Genomic DNA, 24,925 nt, shown 5'->3' with positions numbered 1-24,925 from the left:
GTTACGTGCCATAATATCTATGTCATCGGCGAAGCCAAATAGCTGGACGGACTTATTGAAAATTGTACCACTCGTGTTAATCCCTGCTCTTCGTATTACCCCTTCCAAAGCGATGTTGAATAGCAGACACGAAAGACCATCACCTTGCCGTAACCCTCTGCGGGTTTCGAAGGGACTCGAGAATGCCCTGAAACTCGAACTACGCACATCACCCGATCCATCGTCGCTTTGATCAACCGTGTCAGTTTATCCGGAAATCCGTGTTCGTGCATTAGCTGCCATAGCTGGTCCCGATCGATTGTATCATATGCGGCTTTGAAGTCGATGAATAAATGATGTGTGGGCACGTTGTATTCGCGGCACTTCTGCAGTACTTGGCGAATGGCGAACACCTGGTCCGTGGTGGAGCGTTCGCCCATAAAACCCGCCTGGTACTGCCCCACGAACTCCCTTGCAGTTGGTGCTAGTCGACGGCATACAATTTGGGAGAGTACCTTGTAGGCGGCGTTCAGCAATGTGATTGCGCGGTAGTTGCTACAATCCAGCTTATCGCCCTTTTTGTAGATGGGACACACGACACCTTCCATCCACTCCTGCGGCAAAACTTCCTCCTCCCAAATCTTGGTAATGACCCAGTGCAGCGCTCTAGCCAGTGCCTCACCACCGTGTTTAAATAGCTCTCCTGGTAGTTGGTCAACCCCAGGGGCTTTGTTGTTCTTCTGCCGGCCAATCTCCTCCTGGATTTCCTGGAGATCCGGAGCCGGTAGAATTATGTCCTGCGCGCGTTCCCCCAAGTCCATCACCATACCGCCATCTTCGTCTGCCACATCGCCATTCAGGTGCTCTTCGTAGTGCTGCCGCCACCTTTAGATCACCTCACGCTCGTTCGTAAGAAGGTTCCCGTTTATGTCCTTACACATATCGGGCTGTGGCACGTGGCCCTTACGTGAACGGTTCAACTTCTCATAGAACTTTCGTGTGTTATTAGCGCGGTACAGTTGCTCCGTCTCTTCACGGTCTCGATCTTCCTGCTGACGCTTTTTCATCCGGAAAATCGAGTTTTGTCTGTTCCGCGCCTGTTTATATCGTGCCTCGTTCGCCCTCGTGCGGTGTTGCAGCAATCTCGCCCATGCTGCATTCTTCTCTTCTACTAACTGCTCACATTCGCCGTCATACCAGTCGTTTCTCTGATCCGGGGGCACCGTGCCAAGTGCAGCGGTTGCGGTGCTACCAATGGCGGATCGAATATCTCTCCAGCCATCTTCAAGAGACGCTGCGCCTAGCTGCTCTTCCGTTGGAGTGCCACTTCCAGCTGCTGCGCGTATTCTTGGGCTAGTCTACCGTCTTGTAGCCGCCCAATATTAAGCCTCGGCGTCCGACTTCGACGCGTGTTGTACACCGTCGAGAGTTTTGAGCGCAGGCATACTGCAACGAGGTAGTGGTCGGATTCAATATTCGCACTGCGGTAAGTGCGGACGTTCGTGATGTCGGAGAAGAATTTACCGTCGATTAGAGCGTGGTCGATTTGGTTTTCCGTTTCTTGGTTAGGTGATCTCCATGTGGCCTTGTGGATATTTTTGCGGGGAAAGAAGGTGCTTCGGACTACCATTCCGCGGGAGGCTGCAAAGTTTATGCATCGTTGGCCGTTGTCATTCGATACGGTGTGCAGACTATCCGGTCCGATGACCGGTCTATACATTTCCTCCCTTCCTACCTGCGCGTTCATGTCACCGATGACGATTTTGACGTCCCGCAGTGGGCATCCATCGTATGTCTGCTCCAGCTGTGCGTAGAACGCTTCTTTCTCGTCGTCGGGTCTCCCTTCATGTGGGCAGTGCACGTTGATGATGCTATAGTTGAAGAAACGGCCTTTAATCCTCAGCTTGCACATCCTTGCGTTGATTGGCTGCCACCCAATCACGCGTTGGCGCATCTTACCCAGCACTATGAAGCCGGTTCCCAGCTCGTTGGTGGTGCCACAGCTTTGATAGAAGGTAGCCGCCTGATGCCCGCTTTTCCACACTTTCTGTCCTGTCCAGCAAATCTCCTGCAGCGCCACGACGTCGAAGTTACGGGGATGTAATTCATCGTAGATCATCCTGTCGCAATCTGCGAAACCTAGCGACTTCCACTTCCAGTTCCATGTTCCAAGCTTCCAATCGTGATCCTTTATTCGTTGCCTAGGTCTTTGCCGATTATATCGAGTCGCATTATCTCTTATATTGTTCGTAATTATTGGTTTTCCAGGCGGCTTATTGGGCCTGCGCAAACTTCCTGTCTCGCCGGAGGGCGATCGTGTCAGGGCTGTTTAGCGTCCCACCTAACACCAGGACTTGGGCTTGTGCGCTTTAAGCGGCACACGGTCGCTTTGGCGGAGCCTACTTGCGGATACATGCAGCTTTTTATAGAGGTTTAACAGGGCCCACTGTCAAACCCCACCACATCTTAAGCAGGCGCTGCAACTCGCAGATGGCCTGAGGAGGGATCGTCAAGCCCTTGAACATAGTCCCTGCTGCCCCCACGCGCGAATTGCTGAATGCTGATGCTAAATTGAACACATAAATTTTGACAGTAACTGAGTATGGGTATGACTTCATGCCTTCGGAAATTCCTTCAGAAATTTCTTGGAGTCATCCAGGTGATTTTTCAATTTCAACATTTATAAATACAAATACCTTGAATAATGCTTTTGTCAAATTCGGTAAGCCGTCCAGAAATATCTTCAGACATTCTCTCAAGAATTCCATCGGAATTTCTCCAGTTACTCTTTCTAAAAATTCCCCAGCAATTTCGTCAAAAAATCCTCCGCAAATTAATCCAGAAAATCCTTCGGAAATTCCTCCAGGAATTCCTTTTGGAATATTCTCCGGAACGTCCTACGTTAGTTATTTCGAACATTTCTTTGGAAAATCCTTGGAAAAAAAAATCTAAGCATTCCTTTTCCTACGAAGTTAAATCAGGAAATTTCTTTGGAAAAGTTGCAAGATTATATTCGAAAGTTTTATGAAAGAATGCTTAGAATGTCTTCAGAATTTCCTTCAGGTACTCCTTCCAATTTTCCTCCAGGCATTCATTCAGGAAAACTTTAAAAACAATCGGCGATCAATTCTTCGAAAATTTCTCTTGGTATTGCTCTACGTTTTCTTTTTGTAAAAAATTCAATCAGCAATTGTTTCAGAAATTTAAAACAATCCTTCAGTAAGTCCTCAAGCAGTTTCTTCAAAAATCTAGCAAGAAGCACTAAAAACTCGTTTAAAATTTCTCTTGAGATTTTCTTTAGAACCTCTTCAAAGAATTTTAAATGGGTTCCTTCATGACTTATTTCAAAAATCCCTTTAGGAATTATTCAGCAACGCTTTCAGAAATTCCTTTAGTATTTCCATAAGAAATCCTCTAAGAATTCTTTCGGACATCTTTTCTCATTCGGATTTAACAATTTCTTTGAAAATTTCATTTGGTGAATTCCTTTGGGAATCTTGCACAGGATTCATTCTTCTAAATATTTCTTTTGGAATTCCATCCGAAAGTATGTCGTTCTGTAATGAATTTCCGAAAAAAAACCCTTCCAAAAAATCCCGTAATATGCTTCTAAGTGCTTCGGAAATAAGCATAACAAGATCGTGCTTATATAGCACACGTATGACATATGTCATTACGAACAATATAAGAGATAATGCGACTCGATATAATCGGCAAAGACCTAGGCGACGAATACAGGATCACGATTGGAAGCTTTGAACATGGAATTGCAAGTCGTCGTTGGTTGCGACAGGATGAATTACATCCCCGCAACTTCGACGTCGTGGCGCTGCAGGAGATTCGATCGACAGGACAGAAAGTGTGGAAAAGCGGGCATCGAGCGGCTACCTTCTACCAAAGCTGTGGCACCACCAACGAGCTGGGAACCGGCTTCATAGTGCTAGGTAAGATGCGCCAACGCGTGATTGGGTGGCAGCCAATCAACGCAAGGATGTGCAAGCTGAGGATTAAAGGCCGTTTTTTCAACTATAGCATCATCAACGTGCACTGCCCACACGAAGGGAGACCCGACGACGAGAAAGAAGCGTTCTACGCACAGCTGGAGCAGACATACGATGGATGCCCACTGCGGGACGTTAAAATCGTCATCGGTGACATGAACGCACAGGTAGGAAGGAGGAAATGTATAGACCGGTCATCGGACCGGATAGTCTGCACACCGTATCGAATGACAACGGCCAACGATGCATAAACTTCGCAGCCTCCCGCGGAATGGTAGTCCGAAGCACCTTCTTTCCCCGCAAAAATATCCACAAGGCCACATGGAGATCACCTAACCAAGAAACGGAAAACCAAATCGACCACGTTCTAATCGACGGTAAATTCTTCTCCGACATCACGAACGTCCGCACTTACCGCAGTGCGAATATTGAATCCGACCACTACCTCGTTGCAGTATGCCTGCGCTCAAAACTCTCGACGGTGTACAGTGTTTTTCCTTCTTTCTTCTTCCTTGTTCCTTTTTCCTTTTTATCTCTTCCTTCTTCCTTCTTTATTCTTTCTCATTCCTTTTTCCTTCTACTTTCTAATTTTTTCCTTCTTCCTTCTTCCTTCTTCATTCTACCTTTTTTCTTCTACCTTCTTCATTCTTCCTTCTACCTTCTTCTTTATCTCTTCTTCCTTCTTTCTTCTTCCTTCTTCCTTCTTTCTTCTACCTTTTTCCTTCTTCCTTCTACCTTCTTCCTTTTTCCTTCTTCCTTCTTCCTTCTTCACTTCCACCTTCTCACCCCCCACTGCTGATTCGGCCTAATGGCCATTCGGCCTAATGACCATTCGGCCTAATGACCGTTCGGCCTAATGACCATAGTGAGACGTGAGAAGTGAGTAATGAGGAGTGATAATTGAGACGTCTCACGTCTTTTTCCACAGTGAGGAGTGGTAAATAAGTAGTGAGAAGTGAGACGTCTCCCTTTTCACACCTCATTTCTCTCTTTTCATATGACCTTTTCGGCCAAATGTTCTGTTCGACCATATGTACGACCCTTTTGGCCAAATGACTTTCGGCCTAATGGTCTGTGGCATATTCGGTCAAAAAACTTTCGGCCTAGTGACCTTCTTCCAAATGGCAATCGGAAAACGGTATTCGACCGAACGGCCCTTCTCCGTCTTAAAGAGCTCCTCGTCTTGCTACATAATAAATAACGCATTTTAAGTGAACATTCATTTTATTGATACTTATTTTTAAAACAGTACAATAGTATTCTTATGCATTTAACGAACTTAAGAGTTATAGATAGCTGATAGAGAGAAATCGAAAATGATTTAAAAGCAAAATCCGACTATCACAAAAATCACTCCGAATTTATGTGTCTTATTCTGTTCGAAAAAAGTTTCTTACGAAACTATTTCATACGCGGTATGACATAGAAAATTACTACATCAGAATTTTAATCGAAATTATTTCTTAACGTAAAGATTTAGTGCACGATAGCCTATCGAAAGTTGAAGCGGTGCGCCGGGCAACTTATTCTAAACGACAGTCGACCCATCGATCCTTAACTTAGTATACATATTTGGTATCAATACTTGTGTGAAGTGAAAACACATCATTCCAGTACCGTATGAATCATCGCGGTTACATATTTGAACTTATCATGCCTACAGTCTACAGTCGACTTTTATGCGTCATTATTTCATTAAATAGTGTCCTTTACGAGTGTCTTACGCGACGAATACACGATCATCTTACGAGTGGGGAATTGTTTCGGACGCTAAACTGCGTCCAACCACTACTCCTAGCGGCGGGCAATGTTCCGCCGGAATTTGTGGTACAGCATCTCCATCGTGCGGAACTCCGGCTCGTAGATGTCCGGCAGTTCCTGGTCCAGTGCGTGGCAGTACATCAGCGAGACGGATCGGGTCCCATTTTGCTTGTACTCGAACTCCATCAGCTGCTTGACGAAGGCCACATTGGGCCGGATCTGCGGACGTTTTGCTTTCACGTGCAGGTAGGCGTCCTTGAGGCTCATCCGGTGGTACTTAATGAGGTAGGCCAGGCAGAGGGAAGCCGATCGGCTGACACCGACGACGCAGTGGATCAGGGTAATGCCGTTGCGTTGGGATTCCTGTGAGGGGGAAGAAGGAAAGATCGTTGAAGGTCGATTGAAGGTAATATAAAATGGTTGGCGGACTCACCTCTTCAATGCGGTCCGCCACTTGGTTGAAGTACCGATCCAGGTCCGTTTCGCGATTGTCCTTGACCGGTACCCGCAGATAGCCGGTGTCATCACTGGGCAATGGAGTGTTCGGCAGTTCCGATTCAGTCGTAGCATTGATAACCAGCGTAACGCCCAGCTGCTGCATTGTGGGCACAGTGGCTGCACTTCCGCCGCAGAGGTACAGGTTCCGCAACAACTTTGATACAGCAGTGATGGAATATCTGTAAATGCAATGAGTAAAAAACAACTGTTGAGACTGGCAACTGTAATCAAGGTTTATTTATGAATTGTCGATGCATTAATAGAGTGGTCAATCGTCGGTTCTTCTAAAAGTGGCATAAAATTATTGTTACAGTTGTATCATATTTCACAAGTCCCCGGAAAAACTCTAAGAAGTTTTCAAAACTTCAGGAGTTGTCGAGTCTTCAGTTTTGCTCAACCTTGGGACCCGAACTATTGGTCATCAATTTGGATTTTAATTGCTTTGTATTTATTCAATAATCCTATAAAAAACAAAAGGCATAAGTCCTTGAAAACTTGCCTCAACAATCCTCAAGATCTATTCCATAAGAACTCGAAACTGGATCCATAAGTGTTCATGGCATACACGTGTTTATTCTACATGTCTGTAGAACGTTTTCTAGAGGTTCATGAAACTCTCAGAACATAAACTTTCTCAGAATCCGGACAATGAACGTCCGGAATTTATCACTTCAGCTGGATCACATATGATTTTCTCACATCATAAACATGACTCATGCTGCCAACCGTCCATTATAACCTTTGGCGCCCCATCTGGCACTCAGCGGTGGTACTTCAATTCCGTCTCAATCATCCACCCGTCAAACGCAAAAATACATTCCCGTCCGAATGCTTCGAATTACCCTTCACCCGCCCGAACAACATTTCCATTTTTCACCAACGCTCAAACGCCACCCGACCCGTGCATTAGCACGCGCCTTCCGTTCAGCAAAAGGCCAAACTGCTCCACATACAGTGGGTAGGTAACTCATGCGATTCGCGTGTGAAATTCCTTTCGCCAATCGTCAGCACTTATGGCCATCGTAAACCGTCGTCGTCGCCGCCATTGGTCGCCCGCTGGCTCTGTCCACGATCCACATGTGAGCTCCGGCCGATCCCAAACTGGCCATACTCAATCGTAAAAGCCGCACTGTAATTAACTGCAAGCTGCCAAGCGTCCTTCCACACATTAGTAAGCGCCACATTACACACGACGAATGCGGACGGGGGAAGGAATGACAAAGAACATTCCAATCGTCGTTGTACAAATAACGAGCAATAATGGAGTCGCCTGGTGCCTTAATTCTATAAATATGTTTTTTTCTTGCCGATTTACCATTGGCACCGTCTCGTTGAGGTCACCAGCTGAGAAATTTCAATATTTAAGAGACGCTACCTTACAAAAAATATGGGCAATGGCCTTATTGAGAAGAATTCAAAATCTCTGGATTCGCAATACTTTTCGATAGAATATAAAATAAGCTAATTTTGGTAACGCTCACTTTTCTTATAGTTCTTAGTTTTACTTGTTTACTTTTCTCACAAGAACTCGAATATATGGTGCTTTATTTCATCGGAAATTTATTTATCAAATTGATAATAACACTCAATTATCAATAATCTACAATAAAGAAGAAGAACAACAATTCCATTCATGGAAATAAATCATTCGAAGTTGTAGGTGCCCCAATGTCTAACATATTGGCCCACATATAATAAATGTAATATTTTACTGAGCTCAGATATGATTTATAGACTGTTTGACATTTTCTTATCCCTTTTGACTTATTTAATCTTCACTCAAGAATTTTGCCGAGCGCTTTTTGCGACACTGCAGAAACCGTCCATTATACGGAGAAACGGCAATAAACATTAGTCAAAGTCAATTAAGGTCTCCTCTATGGCTGTAAGCGATGACAGTTTTCAAAGCAACCGTTGCACTTAATAATAAAAGCATTGCACACCTGAGCAAGTACCGAGCCATTAGCGAGATCTAACGAAAGCATTTCATGCGCTTCCGAACATCTCATTAAAGCCAAGAAATTCGGGTACAAAGCAAATTGAAAACTGTGGTGACGGATGTTTTAATTAGCTGAAAATGTTGTCCGATTATAGAATCAAACGGTGTTCACTGGCAAGATGTCGTAAACATTTCGAATTAGACGAGGAATGCCATTTTGACATTTCTAAAATAGGAATCGAATGAGAATTTTGCTAATTAAGACGATTCTGGTGTAAACAAACATTTGTTGGAGCGACTAGAACGCAAAAGGACCGAACGCCCTAACATTGCTAATGGTCAACAGCTGACGCTGTTTCAAACGTCCATAGGATGCAGCGAAACGTTTCACCGCGTTCTGAGCCATTGCAGATTCTACGACACGACGAGGAATGCGCATCCACTGCGCACCGAATGGCATCCCCGCTTGTGATGTCATATCTGTCTAATGGTACTGAAAATTTGTGCAAATTTTCTTGACATCCCATCCCAATTTTGTCTAGTTGGAATGAGGAAATGTCTAGAAGTAAACACACCTATCACGCGTGTCATTTAAAATTTGATATGTTGAACCATTTTACCTTGGATTCCTCGCGAAATGTGAATAAGGAGGGGGCCCATGATGCTCCTCGGAGCTACACATTTCTTTACATCCCCTTTAATGATTTTACAATGCGAATTACCTCCGAAGCAATCCACATTCTACAATGTTCAAAGGCGGACGCATGGTATTTTGTTTCCGAATAAATGCTAACCAATATAATTATCTAAACAGTAATTACATAGATAGCGCACATTCCCCCTTACTCCCCCACCTGGTGAGGAAACGACGATGTCGTCACTCAGTACGGCACATAACTTTGTTCGCATGTCTTTAGGTAACGAACCATGTCCACTAGCCAATGACATCAAAAGAATTCGAAACACATACAGCTGACAAAAATCTAGGTGGGACCACAGAGAACAAACGAATTCAAATAGCGTCACGCCAAAAATAGCGAAACATTGCGATTTTGAATGTCCCAAGTCTCACCGTTTTGTCGTTCGTGAAAAGTAATTGAATTGCGGGGAATTTTAAACGTGGTTTCAAACGGACTATTACACTTAATCAATCATCATTTTATTGGTCACGCCTAAATAGGCTTACTTACAATGGCCAACAGCACCACGTTCCGACACACCGTCCCGTGCGGTGGTACAGTGCGCGCTCTCGAAGTAAACAAGGGTAATTTTACCAATATTTCGCGGTCGCGGCGGTCGAAACGTACTTCGATCAGCTTATCAAGTGCAAAAGTGAGAGTGAACAGTGAAGGTTTCGCAAAAATCGCCCGAAAAACGGCTGTAAAAAGTGAAAAAGTGCATTCGCCAAGTGCTTTGTCGAACAAAACAAACAGCCATCGATCGGCTGCTCGGCCTTTTTTCATTCAAATGTCGATGGTGTAGGTCGCGCTGCGCCTGAAGGAGGAGAAATTGAAATAGGAAGAAAGTGCTGAAAAGTTTTGAATCCTTAAAAAATTCGAAAATCTGGAAAGTGTCCGATCGTCATCGAAGAAGTACTACAGTGTCGTCCAAAAGTGTGTGAACACAGTGCGGATCAAAATTTTACGCACACCTGGAAAAAAATACGTTGAAGGGACAAAGAAGGTAAGATCATTCCTTTTTACCTTTCTTTCGTTCTTTTGGGGTAGGTAACGGGTAACCGTTGCCAACAGTGAGTCCAACGTAAACCAACATGGCGGCCGCTAGTAGCGGCGACCCAGGCGGGTCTGTAAAACGCAGACTACCGAATTTTATGGACCCGACGAATAAATTCGGTGAGCTGACGTTTTTGCAGCTAACCGGCAAAAATGAAATCCCACTCCCGAAAAATCCGTTCGTGATCGGAAAGTCCGTAGAGGCATGTGCTGGTCAAATTGAGAATGCCAAAACTGAAGCGCAAGGGACCAAGTACACTCTAAGTGTCCGTGACCCGATTCAAGTTGCTAAGCTGCTAAAGCTAACAAAACTAATCGACGGAACTGAAATAGAAATTGCCCCACACCCGAACTTGAACGTTAGCCGGTGCGTCATCTCCTGCTATGACGTGATCCACATGGAAGAGAAAGATATTCTGGCGGAACTGACCAAGGAAAATGTCATCCGTGTCCAGCGGATCACCAAGAACGAGAACGGCCAAAGAATGAATACGCCAGCTCTGATCCTTACGTTCAATAAGACAACCTACCCGGAGTATATCAAAGTAGGCCTTCTGCGTGTTGCCACTCGTCCATACTTCCCGAATCCGATGCTCTGCTATGGATGCTTCAGCTACGACCACACTCGCGTCCGATGCCCTGGACCGCAACGCTGCTTTAACTGTTCTGGCAATTTTCATGGGGAGGAAGAGTGCAACGAAGCATCATTCTGTCGGAATTGTAAAGGAAACCATCGACCGACCAATCGCCAGTGCCCGGTTTACAAAAAGGAAGTAGAGGTCATCAAAATTAAAGTTCGTGACAACTTAAGCTTTCCGGAGGCAAGAAAACGAGCCGAACAGCAGGCAGGAGGTAGCTATGCGCAGGCAACAGCGCAACAGAATACTTTCGAGAAAAGGCTAAAGGAGCTCGAAGCGGCCATGACACGAAAAGACCAGGAAATTTGTAAACTGCGAGAAGAAATCAGACGAAAAGATGAGCGGATAGATCAAATGCATGCGTATATCAGACAAACGAAGCAACAAGCTGTTCAAGTAAAACAGAGCCATACTAGCGAAACATCCAGCCAAGAAAAACCGCACCATAGCCATGAACAACGACCAACCTACACAACGATAGGCCCCATCACTCGATCCAGGAATAACTTCCAAGCCATTCAGGATACACAGCGTGGACGATCTTCGAAAAATACTTTTGCTAAACCGGCCACCTCACCAGACCCAAGTCTGCCGCCAAAAAAACCGCCGTCACCCATGACCTCACGGAAATGGACTTCTCTAGCGAGGAGTCAGAGATACCGGAGACAAACCCTAATCAAGGTCTTCGATAGCTTCACTCCTCAACAACGCATGGACTACAATGACGACCAAAGCACGAACACGGACAACGAGCCAAATCGGTTCGGAAGCAGGGAAAGTGTAGTACCTCTTCCGACGCAAGTACGGCAGATTAAAGGAGTCATCCGGCACGTCTTACACCAACCCGTTGATGATGATTTCCGTAGCCGATGGAAACATTGATCATACCGCGACACCGGAAACTAGGGATAGACGGCATGGGGATGGGTTAGCCCTTCATTGCCCTGGCCGCCGCCCTACACAATCAAATACCTTTACGAAACAGAGACACCGGAATAGACGGCAGGGGGTAGGGGTAGCCCTCCTATGCCCTGGCCGCCGCCCTTCACCTCCGAGCTCGAAGCACCCAGCATATACAACCGATGAAAGCGTTAATAGCGGAGCAGTTGAAAATACTACACAAAGCCTTTCCCCAGTGCCGGCTGTTGCTGGCAGATCTGGATATAACCGTGTAGTAGTTTCAGCAACGGCTGGCACTGTGGGGCAAGGCATCCCACAGGTCAGTCCTCGAAGTTCCTTTCTGCAAACAGATACTGTCTCGAAAAACCTTACAGGTCCACACCACATCACAGCAGCTCTCTCACCCGGAACAGGCCCATCCCACCGAATAAATATTACACAAAGCGCATCCCCAGTGCCGGCTGTTGTCGGTATTGGCAAAACTAGTGTAATGGTTTCGACAGCGGCTGGTACTGTGGGGCAAAGCGTCCCACAGGCAAGTCCCATTATAGTACAAACACCTGCAGAAGTTACCGCGGCAAATCTCTCTCCTACAGCCAACCCGCCGACGCGGAGGGCATCCACATCATCATCCGTCACACGATCCGCCACGGATAGTCGATCCGGTGGCGTACTCGCCCTACAGTGAAACCTGCGTGGCCTCAAGGGCAATATCAGCGAATTGAAGCTTCTTATCGCTGATCTCGAGCCTTGCGTCGGTGCACTACAGGAGACCAAGGTAAATCAAACCGTTGTTGCACCAGATTTCGTGGGCAGGAACTATACATTACTTCTGGAGTCGAACAGCGTACACTACTGGCAACACGGGGTTGGCCTAGCCATCCGAGAAGGCATACCGTTTGAGCGTGTGCAGATCCAAACCACCCTGCAGCTTATCGCAGTACGCATCCACGCACCGATCCAGGTAACGGTAGTATCTATCTACATCCCGCCGAGCTCTACGCAGTGTCAGGCAGCGCTGAGTGAGCTATTCGAGCAGCTAGAGGGTCCGATGTTGCTTCTAGGGGACTTCAATGCGCACCATCTCGCATGGGGGTCTCACCAGTCGAACCCGCTTGGTCGCTTCATCGCCGAGACGACTTTGACCCATCAGTTGGTGATTCTGAACGACGGCTCACATACCCGCATTGATCCGGGTACGGGCAAAACCTCGGCAATTGACGTAACAATTTGTTCAGAGAGTTTGGCTCCTAGGTTTGCTTGGCGAACCCTGTCGCATAATAGCGACCACCTCCCGATCATCTTATCCATTCCCGGATGGACGAACCATCGAACGACACGACAGAAGTGGCTCTACGATCAAGCTGATTGGACGTTGTACGAGCGGCTTACGGCCGAAACCATCCGGCCAGATGTCGAGTGGGACATTAACAGCTTCACCGAGAAGATACTAGCCGCAGCGACAAAATCCATCCCACGATCCAGCGGCCGAATTGGACCGAAAGCGACACCATGGTGGTGCCCCGAAGCGAAAGCAGCAATTCGACACCGACGAAAGTGTCTCCGATCCCTCCGACGCCTGCAACTATGTGAACAGGGCTATCCCGAGGCTTTGGCGAAATTCCAGGAAGCACGATCGGCGGCGCGAAAGACGATCAGTGAGGCAAAGGAACAGTCTTGGAAAAACTTTGTAGCGAAAATATCACCCAGCAGCACGACGACCGAATTGTGGCGGACAGTGAATACTCTGCGTGGTAATCGGCAACAGCGCCCGGTCGTCCTCAAACGAGTGGACGGATTCACGGATGATCCTAAAGAAGCGGCAGAAGAACTGGCGAAAGTGTATTGCGAGAGATCGGCAACTTCCAGCTACCCTCCATCGTTCCAGATGGCGAAAGCAGCAGCTGAACGACGGTCCATAGATTTTTCGCATCACAATGATGATGTATACAACATCGATATTACCCTGAGCGAACTTCTGTGGGCCCTCGACAAAGGGCGAAGTGTCTCAACAGGTCCAGATTCGATCGGGTACCCTCTGCTGCAACGTCTTCCGCTATCCGTAAAATCGACGCTTCTTGAGATGTTAAACGATATCTGGCGCAGTGGCGAGTTTCCCGCCAACTGGCGGAAAGCCGTCGTCATTCCTATCCCAAAACCAAACTGCCGCGATTCCGGACCGAATGCCTTCCGGCCAATCTCGCTCACCAGCTGCATGGCGAAGCTTCTCGAGCGAATTATTAATCGGCGACTGATCACCGAACTCGAATCCAGTGGACGGTTCGATAAGCGCCAACACGCTTTTCGTGCTGGACATGGTACCGATACGTACTTCGCCGAGCTTGAAAGATCGTTGCCTACTACCGACGAGCACTGCCTGATAGCATCCCTGGATTTATCGAAGGCATACGACACCACATGGCGACACGGCATCCTGCGAACTCTAAAGTCTTGGCGAATACGTGGTCGGATGCTAAATTTACTGCAGAGTTTCCTCTCAGAACGCACTTTCCAGGTATCCATAGGAGGACATACGTCTCAAGAGTACCTCTTGGAGAACGGAGTACCTCAGGGTTCCGTTCTGTCCGTGACGCTGTTTCTCATCGCGATGCAGCCAATTTTCCGCGTGCTGCCCGCTGGAGTTGAAATCCTTTTGTACGCTGATGACATCCTCCTCGTGGTGCGTAGAGCAAAAGAGGAAGGTTTACACCGCAGATTGCAAACCGCCGTCAAAGCTGTGAACAAGTGGGCGAAGAGCGTGGGATTCTCTATATCTGCGACCAAATCGCAGACGTTTTACTGCAGCCCCAACGCGCGCAGAGAGCCGGCCAAAGAGATCACCATCGAACAAATTCCTGTTCCGAAAACCAACCTCCTAAGGATCCTGGGTGTCACTCTGGACCGAACGCTCACGTTTAAACCGCACTGTAAAGCGGTGAAAAAATCGTGCGACTCACGACTGCGAATCCTCCAGATGATTGGAGCGAAACTTCCACGTGGTAACCGAGCGACCCTACTGCAGGTGGGTTCGGCGCTAGTAACTGCGAAATTGATGTATGGAGTTGGACTAGTGAGCCGAGGAGGGCCGGAGACCCTGCAGACCCTCGCCCCAGCGTACAATAAAATGGTACGCTATGCTTCCGGAGCATTTGTGACCAGCCCGATTAATTCCATCATGGCCGAAGCTGGCACTCTTCCGTTTGGATTACTTGTTACACAGTCGGTAGCGCGGACGGCCATTCGAATTATGACTAAATGTTCCAACAACAGCACCCTTCCGTTGATCCGTCGGGCATCAGACCGTCTTTGCGAAATTACGGGTACAACACTCCCCGCTATCGACCAGCTTGCAAGGCAGAGTGATCGTGTCTGGCACGCACGAAGACCATCAATAGTGTGGGATGTAAAGAACTGCGTTCGAGCCGGCGCCCCGCCAAATAGAGCTATACCAGTCGTCCAAGAATTGCTCTCGACAAGATTCCGTAGTTCGACGGTGATCTACACCGATGGCTCAAAATCTGATGATGCGGTTGGAGCCGCGTTTCACACGACCGGCCTCGCAGGATCGTTCAGTCTTCCGCAAGCGTGCAGTGTCTTCTCTGCGGAGGCGTATGCAATAAAGAAAGCAGTTTTGACCCCGAATACCAATGGTGAGATAATAATTCTAACGGATTCGGCTAGTTGCCTGTTGGCATTAGAATCCGGGACATCAAAACACCCGTGGATACAGGAGATCGAAAATTTGGTGCACAATAAACTCATCCGATTTTGCTGGATCCCTGGACACGCCGGCATTAGTGGAAATACCGAGGCCGACCGACTAGCAAACGAGGCTAGGAGACAGCCTGCAATCGATATGCCCATTCCGGGCGAAGACGCTTTGAGAGCGATGAAACAGGCAATACGATGGCGATGGAACCGCCAGTGGCACGATTCTCGCGACGAGAAACTGAGAGAGATCAAGAACGATACGCTCAGATGGATGGATCAGAGCAGTCCAGCGGACCAGCGTGCACTGACCCGACTAAGAATAGGCCACACGAGACTGACCCATACATTCCTACTGAAGAAGGATCCTCCGCCAACTTGCGAGTGCTGTGGAACCATCGTTGACGTGCGACACATTATCCTCCATTGCCAGAAGTATGAGCAGCAACGACAGGACAACGACATCAACACAACTAGTCTCAGAGCTGCCCTGGGTAATGCCGACGAAGCGACGAAAAGACTGTTGCTGTTCCTGCAGCAAACCAACCTATCCAAACAGCTTTAGACGGTGGCGAAATCGAATTTGACACCGCCCCACACCAGCAAACAGAATCCACCCAACGCCAACACCCTAACAAGAACAATCCAGTCGACAGCACTACACAAAGCCTTTCCCCAGTGCCGGCTGTTGCCGGTGTATCTGGAATCAATTGTGTAGTAGTTTCGGCAACGGCTGGCACTGTGGGGCACTGGCGTCCCACAGGTCAGTACTCGATCTATTCATCTGTATACAGATACTGCCTTGCCAAAATTACAGGTCACCATCAAACCGGAACTGTATTCTCGCCTGGAGGAGGACCGTAACCGAAACAAAATTACACAAAGCGCATCCCCAGTGCTGGCTGTTGTCGGTATTGGCGAACTAGTGTAATGGTTTCGACAGCAGCTAGTACTGTGGGGCAAAGCGCCCCACAGGCAAGTACAAGTGTATTCATACATTTTCAGAGTTTATCGTTGCACCTTTTCCCCCAACAGTTGATCCACGTAGACGAAAGCGCTGCTACTTCACAGCTCTTGTTCAACCAGGAAGGAAGCCTTTGGCTGGTACCACCGACAAATTATCCTACCAACCGGATCGTAGAGTAGATCTCCGACTGTTTCGCTGGAATCTGCACCGTTAAATAAGATGAAGATGAAGAATAGAGAAAAGAAATGTGAAAAGAAGAGTGAGAGAAAAGTGAGACAAGACGTAGGGAAGATATTACAATGTAACACTCAAAATTGTATTGCTAAATTCGCCTTCCGACACGAATGCACTACTCTGGTGTAATGTGTCGTAAATACACAAACAAACAAACAAAACAATGGCCAACAGAATTAGTGTTTGTAGAAATTCAAGGAAAAATAATCTGCATTTTTATTTTATTTCGGTGGAATTGTCGCGATAGATCGTCTTTTTCTACAATTGAAACGGGAAACTCTATATTTCTGGTGATTTGGATAACTGTTGACGTTCTATAAGTGGACGATGAAGTTCCTGCCGTTAAGTTGCCAAACACATGAGGTAGTTGTTCATTCCAGGTTAAAAAAAATAAGAGGTCTTCCCAAAGCTCCTAAGTTGATGATTAACGCCTGCTAATGAATTCTCAGGTGCTACTGAGCCACACGGTTGGTGGTCAATTGTTTTATTAAGAATAAAAACCCTGATTGATTCGCTTAGCGGTGTTTGTGCCTTTCTCGTACATTAGATATACTAAAAAAAATTGAGTGAGAATTTCTTCTTAGCATGTTTTTTTTGTGTATAAACCGTATATTGGCCATAACTTTTGATTCCAGAGTCAGATTTGGCCAATTTTCAATAGGAAACAATGGGACAGGATTCCCCGTCGAATGCAACTTATCGCAAACAAATCGGATCAAGATAAGTGCTTAAAAGATGAGTGATTTTTATTTTGCGCACGTACATACACACACGCACACACAGACATCATCTCAATTCGTCGAGCTGAGTCCATTGGTATATAATACTATAGGTCTCTGGACCTTCTATCACAAAATCGTCTTGGAAGTGAATATATAGTCTTTTCGTTACACCTTGGTGTACGAGAAAGGCAAAAATACCACCGATAAGCATTCTCAAAATCAAGCAGTAAAGCTTAAAGAGCAGAAAGATGGGGAAAAGCAAAAAAGTATGGGAGTATCGTCGGTACTTTCCAATGATAAACAACACAATACTTGTCATATAGCAAAGCTTTTAGTTCTGAGATCAAATCCTTCCGTTCCTCAAAATTAAGCATATGCGGTATTTCGAAAAATTTCGTTTCAGGTGGTTCGAAACGAAATTCCGCGGAATTTCGCGGAATTTGAGCATGGCGAAATCTGATTTCTTGATTTCGTTTCGTTTCGTAAAATTACAAAAATTTCGCTAGAAAAAACTAGCTTCTAACGAAATTTAACGGAATTTCGAAACGAATTTAAACTAACCCATACTTTACATTATAAAAAATTTTGGCTGCGCCGCTGAACAAAATCGTTAAGTTGTTTTCAAAACTTTAGGTTATACAATTTTTTCTATTAACGCTTTTACATAACCCCATGGGGTTCTTAGTCGACAAATACGTAAGTAGTTTTCTTCTATAAAACGTCTTCAGTGTTTCCATGATTCAAATTTTGTGATATTTTTGTTTACTAGGGATACGGCAGGTATTTCCGTCCATCGTCGTAGGGGCTAAAACCAACGAAAGCAACGTACATTTGCTAGAACTCCACTATAGCAGAACGTTTCTCCTGAGCTTACGATTTGGTACTTATGAGTTTTACAAAAAAGCGTCTCTTTTATTGGTTTTCGAGACTATGACAAACAGACGAAAATACCTGCCGTGTCCCTATTTGCACAATATGAATGCGGAATCGATCGTGTTGCTGCTGGTCATGGGACGCAGCTAGTCCTGGAGAACGCGAAGTGAAAAAAATCTACCTCGCGTAGCAGAAATTTGTTTAACCAGTGTGCAATCGATCGTGTTGATGCTGATCATGCCAGCTAGTGCACTATGGGGCGGCTCCATACAAGTAGGTGGCCGAAAATATTTTCATTTCATTTCTGCAATATTTCACACTTATATCGTAGATTATTGTCTAAAAGATGTGAAATACTTGTTTTGCAGGTCGTTATTACTTCTAAGGTCTCCAAACTCCCTGGAATACAGACCTTTGATCTCTATGGAATATATCCCTTTTATCTACGAATGTCTCATGTACACAGCAGTCTATAGATGTGTATTTTATTGCAGCGCAGACCTGTAGAGTTCAAACAAGAAAATTGTATACTGTTTTTATGTGAATTGAGTTGTACAGATGTTCTAAGTTGCACAAGGACTCCGTCAAATACAGGCCATTGCATCTACATACGTAACAGGTTGTCTTTGTAGGATTTTTCAGATTGGTTTAGGCTCTTAACCCGTAAAACAAGTAAAGGGAATACAATATAAAGCTCTATTAAAGCTAAACGAACTCCATGCAATAAAAGCTTCAAGATATATAAATATACTGCAACAACATTTATTTATTCATTATGTACATGAACATCCTCAACAAAATCATCATTTATTTCTTCAAGATCGATTAAAATATCTGCTATGGTATATTTTTCTGTACTCGAATCTGTTGTATTGCAAGAAGTTTCAGTCACTAAAAACTTTGAACATCTTCTGGATATTCCAGATTAGATTTATTTTGAAGTCGCTTACCTAAGTTGAGGGAGCTTATCAAAGGATCCGACGAGTTCATAGCACGAATGAAAACGTCATGTAAATTTTCTTCTCTTGAGGCTTTCCTGGCATGATGAGTCCGACTTTTTTTTAAGTGCTTGTGTTGACACTCAGCTGCTTCTTCAGCCAACATTCCAAGTGGTGCTGGTGAATGAATAATTATATCCCCAGCATGGGCAAGGACTTTATGCACCGTAGCAGGAATTTTATACCAATCATACAGCTGCAAATATAACCAGTAGGTTGCTTTACAATAACTGTCTAGCTTTTCAGGATTGATTGGCTCTTGGCAGTTTATCGCGATCAGAATGTTAGTACATTAGGTACATACCAATAATTATCGAAAGATGTCCTTAGGTACAGACATTTTTGCTTCTTGTATTCACATATTGGATTTTAATTAATATCAACATTTTACTTTTTATGAAATAATTTCAAATGAAGCCTAGAGTATTTTCGTAACCCTCAAGAGTATATTGTTTTTTTTTCATATTTATTTGCTTGATACTTGATAGATAATGAGTTGCCTCCTCTTGGTGAGCCTACGCCAAATGGAGTATCATATAGCTGCATAAGCTATCGTGTACACGGCCTACCACGAAGCCTACGACACTTTTCGTGTTATCTACTATCTCTTTTTTAACTGTTCTTGATGCTCTTTTGTCATACGCATGGGATTTGTATCCAGCCCATCACAGTCTGCCGTGTATTATGAGAATAATTACATTTAATGTTTCAAAATTAATGACTTTTTTTCGAAAAAGTGATCGGAATCGCAGATTTGCAGCCATAAGCAGCTGGAATTTGTTTTAATGCCTTCTGGGAGGTCCAAAGAAAGTCGTAGTGGTAGTCGCTAAGCGAAACTTTGAGAAACTTTTTTTGTATGGAACTTTTTGTATGAAATTTTTTTTCTTCGGGTCATTTTCGGATGTTTCACTACCTATTTTCCCATAACTAACCCGTTCTTCGCAAGTCCATGAAACAAGCTTTCAGAAACTTTTTAAAGAGTTGGAAAAGAGCTACTGTAGCCGAAAATATTGACAGTTGAATAATGCATTGATTTTTCAAGAACTAAAAAGTGTCTGGCTCTAATGCCTATATCTTGATAACCATATGGCTTAGAGTGCTGATATGCTGGGGTTTAATGCTCCAAAGCATTAGCATTTAGTAGGTCAACTTGAATTACGAATCAGAGAAAGTCGATTTTTTGATTTTCGGCCACCTGATTCCCCATAGTGTAGTGTGGGAGAATGCGAAGTAATAAAACTAATGGCTGCATCGAAGAGTACAAAATTATTTAGTGCGGAATCGATCGTGTTGTAGAAGATTATTAAACGAAGCACATTGATCTTGCGTTGGATTCATTTGAAACACAGTTTTCGTCTTCATGTTTTCAAAATAACTTCGTTCACAACAAATATTTTGTCGCTTACCAAGGGGTTTCATATGAATTACCTTCTCAACTAACCAACGATTTCTTTTCCGTAGCGCTCACAGAGATGCAGATCATTCCTCGGTCTCTTAAAACAATGAGTGTTAAACTAATTTTCCTCTCCTAATCTTAAATTGAATATAACCACGTGACCAGCATCGTTATTGGTCATGAATTGGAAACTCCGAAGCAAGTACAATAAGAATAATTTTTTTGTATCCCAAGAATATTATTTAATTGGTGAGCTGTGCATATTTGCTGTTTCTCGGCCAATCATGATTAGCAACTATGATGTGTACAGTTAAGCTAATAAGCTTTTCTTTGACTATTTGCACAATATGTGAGTAACATTGCAGATTTGTGGGCATTTCTAGATCGTCGCATGAAATTTGCGAATTTGTTGAAAGATCATTAAAATTGCTGAGATTTTTTTACTTATGATTGCTTTCAGCACATACTGACCATAACAGCTGTTCTTATATGCCAAGGACACACACAATAGCTCAGTTTGTCGAGTTGATTGTATATAAGACTATGCTGCCGCTAACCGCAAGTCGAGCACATCTGTATATGGCCGCTCTGCCTGAAATTCAATCTGAAATACATATATTTGTGCATTTTAGAAAGGTGCACAGGATTCTTCAGGTATGCTTATGTAGACGAAGAATGAGAAGGAATAAATTTTGACATATACGCCCTTTTCAAATGTTGATCTATTAATATCAATTCTATACCTGCGTATACGCCTGGCATATGTGGATACATAATTAAGTATCCCACCAAATAAAAAATAAATCTAAGCACTCTTTTTTAAATTTTGATAAAGTCAATACTGTAAAACCACGCTGAAAAGACAATATGAAGTATGCTTCAGCATAATTACATATTTCTTAGGTGAACTAAGGTTTTAAACAAAATTTGAATCCATATATGAAAAATCCCACAATTTCTTTATTTTTATATGCTTACTGATATAACACTGAGGGGCCCTCCTTAGCCGTGCGGTAAAACGCGCGGCTACAAAGCAAGACCATGCTGAGGGTGGCTGGGTTCGATTCCCGGTGCCGGTCAAGGCAATTTTCGGATTGGAAATTGTCTCGACTTCCCTGGGCATAAAAGTATCATCGTGCTAGCCTCATGATATACGAATGCAAAAATGGTAACCTGGCTTAGAAACCTCGCAGTTAATAACTGTGGAAGTGCTTAATGAACACTAAGCTGCGATGCGGCTCTGTCCCAGTGTGGGGATGTAATGCCAATAAGAAGAAGAAGAAGAAGATAAAATTGATCAGATTCGGGAGCACACGCTCCACGATGAATTCCTTTGAAAGCGGCACAAATGCTGGGGTATTGCCTTATCGCCAATGGTATATGTGGCGAGAATGTGACGATTTATCATAGATTGCCTCTTCAGTTATTATAACTCTTTTGGTCGCAAAACAGTTATTCGATTTCGAAAAAGTGAAATCAGAATTGAGTACATAATGTAAAACCAATTCAATAAAAATTCCGCGGAAAAAAAATCAAAATTTCGTTTCGTTTCGAAAAATTTCGAATTAAATGAACCTTGATTTCGTATCGTTTCGAAGTCTCGAAAGAAATTTATATTTCGTTTCGTTTCGATCCGAATCAACATAGACATTTTAAATTTCGTTTCGTTTCGTTTCGTTAGGAAAAAGTGTGTTATCGCATACCCTTACTCAAAATACCTCTTAAAAATTGGATTGCCCACAACTGTAGAAAAATGTGAAAAACCTGGCAACCTTATTCAACCAACCTACGAATGGATTATCACCCCATTAGATGCATAAGTACCGTTTTCACTAAAATCCCGAACATGACTCATATTCCGAACACTGGCCTTTTAGCGCCCTAAAACTAAAACTTTCATTGGTTTTCCACACTGAGGATCAAGATTACAAATTTCGGCTTTTTGTCCTTCCGACCTTCTGTCCCTTTCGACGTTTTGTTTTTCCGACCTTTTGTCATTGATTCATTAATCCTATAGATGCATAGGTCTGAGCACAAAGAAGTTTCAAAACGCTTTCACATTACGCATTTATAGAAAGTTTCTAGGACGATCTTTTCGGAATCCAATGTTTTTTTACCTCGCGTTTTCAAAAGCACCACTATCAATACTAAAGCAACGAGCAGCTGTTAGCTTTTTATTCTATGGTTGCTGCGATGCAGCGAAGTTAAAATAGAAAGGTGACAGTTACTTTTCGCTTTTTGGTGGAGATTGGTGTCTCTGAAAATAGGAGGCAAATTTTATTTGGATTCTGGACAGTTTCACGTTAAACCTATTTTTAGGGGAACCACTGCGTCCATCCCATTGAACTTATGTAGTATACCCGTGTCATTTGTTTGGTGCATGTGTGGTGCTATTGAGAAGAAATAAAGTAGTCCTTTTTTATTCATATACTAGCAGACCCGACAAACTTCGTTTCGCCTAAAATTGATGTATTCTCTGAGTAGTTCTCCAGTTATGCAGAAATTTCTGTTTCATTTGTATGGGAACCCCCGTTCCAAAAGGGGGATGGGTCTCGAACCATCTTAAGAATCTTCCCCGGCCTCTGCATACAAATTTTCACGCGGATCGGTTCAGTAGTTTTGGAGTCTATAAGGTTCAGACAGAAATTTATTTTAATGTATATAGATTTGTCAAACTTAATGAGAGGCCTCTTTAGCTTGAGGAATCGCTATTAATCCTCCTATTATTTATCGCTCTTCAATCAGTTTCGACTTCAACAAAAAATGGGATAACATTGATTATGACCATGCATCCATATTAAAGTTCAAACATATTTTTGCTTCTTATGAGTTCCGAATTCGTTTTTGTCCAGAGATTGCAATGTATTTCGTTTGACATTTCGGAATCTCGGTTCAGCAGATCCTCCAAATTCGTATCTACTTCGTTCCTAATTAATCAGCGCTCTGAAGCTTGAATATTCATGTCGAACGCTTTAACCTTAATTAGTCCTGGTTGATCTGGTAAATACTGCCACTACTCAAAAGTCGGACACATCACATCTGGGCTCCCTATTCAAATAATGCTTGTAGTTAGCGGCAGGATACTTTGGTCTGAACTCGAGATTGTTTTGTAGACCTTTGAACATCTCATATACATAGTTGATTGAATATTCAGAATTACTAAATGATCCGATATAGAGTTAAACCATGTCAGATTCCTTCGTATGTTTACAACATCAACATAAGATTTAGGATATCTGAGTCTGCAGCTTATAGTCTAATTACACTTCGTTTTTTTCCTGTAGATGTAAATAATCATGATTTGGATAGTGACGCCAGCTTGGATAGTGACGCCGTTCCTGGGTAGACGTTAAGCAGAATAACAGCGATTTCAACAATGTTTGTTCTCTCATATGGCCCTCTGCTAATCTTCAGCTTCGGATTAAGTCGATGTACTGAGATATTTAAGTCCGAGTTTACAAAAATCCAATTAAAGGAGGCCGCGAAACCAAAGACAGGGAGATACTACACTCAAAATAATCCAAACGTCAATATTACGTGAAAACATATGTGGTTTTTTCCATCACCTTTTTCACGTAACAGCTACGTGAAACGCAAGTAAACAAAAGAATGAACTCATGAACACCTTGTTTACCAGAGTGCCACGTGATAGCTATGTGATTTTTAGGTGGCATCCACGGTATGATGCGGTAGGCTTCAAATGATGTTTCAGTGAATTTTATATTTATTTCGAGCAAAAGACACGTGTTTTTTCGTTGACTATTATTCTCGCTATTATTACCCAAATTTCCTTTCGAGTGAAAAATATCATTAAAATAACATAAAAAAAAACTAAAATAAAACATAAGCAGCTGAGCTACGTTAAGCATATTTGTACATAAAGTTATTTTTTACAATACCAGTAGGTTCTGAAAGAACCTTGCGCAATGGATAGTTGATACAGCGCAAAAAAAAAGGTGTAGTTTGTAGCCCGGTAATTATTTTCATTATATTTATTCCATTTAAATGTACATTAGAAAAAAATACCTCCTTTCACTTGCGTCCTAATTTTGTTTTGCGCCGCCATCTCGGGCTCCCGGAGTTTCCACAATCAATATTAACTACTACAGCAACAACAAAAACATTAATTTTCTTTCACGCTCAACATGCTTAACATAAAAGTAGCTATATCAAATACTATAGTAAGTTTTTAGCAATAAATTATAATATATAACAATATTATAAATTCCAAAATTTGAGAGCAACAACTCTTTCCGCCTAAATATTTAGAGTGAATGACGGCATCTGGTGTCAAAATGAACTTCAGACGTGTACGTGATTTTCACGTAGAAGTGATGAAGCAATAGTAATAGCGACGGGATGTTTGTTAAGATGCTATCTGATGCTCAATAATAGCTACCTTCGTCAGATGAAACTGTCAAGAAGTTCATTTCTAACAATCTACGTGATTTTCCACATACCATTAACGTGTGGATTATTTTGAGTGTAAATCCCCATGCAAGCGGTAAACATAAAAAAGACCTTCAATAAAAACATCAAGTTCATTCAAGTGAACCTCCATCACGCAAAGGGGGAATC

The 24,925-nt window shown here is 43.7% G+C and overlaps 1 protein-coding gene across 1 annotated transcript in view; it reads right to left on the bottom strand.

The window, feature by feature from the left end:
- Positions 1–5,191: 5,191 nt before the first annotated feature.
- Positions 5,192–24,925, bottom strand: part of LOC134214963 (dual specificity protein phosphatase 18) — a 29,944-nt gene continuing 10,210 nt past the window's right edge. The window contains exons 2-3 of the mRNA XM_062694237.1: positions 6,175–6,418; positions 5,192–6,104 (exon numbers count right to left, since the gene is read on the bottom strand). Coding sequence (XP_062550221.1) covers positions 5,775–6,104; positions 6,175–6,418 — 574 coding nt within the window. The 3' untranslated portion in view covers positions 5,192–5,774. The remainder of the gene's footprint in view (positions 6,105–6,174; positions 6,419–24,925) is intronic.

Source organism: Armigeres subalbatus, chromosome 2 (genome assembly GCF_024139115.2).
Source record: "Armigeres subalbatus isolate Guangzhou_Male chromosome 2, GZ_Asu_2, whole genome shotgun sequence".
Taxonomy (NCBI): Eukaryota; Metazoa; Arthropoda; class Insecta; order Diptera; family Culicidae; genus Armigeres; species Armigeres subalbatus.
Note: the sequence above shows the minus strand (reverse complement) of the source record. Positions and strands in the feature narration are given on the sequence as shown.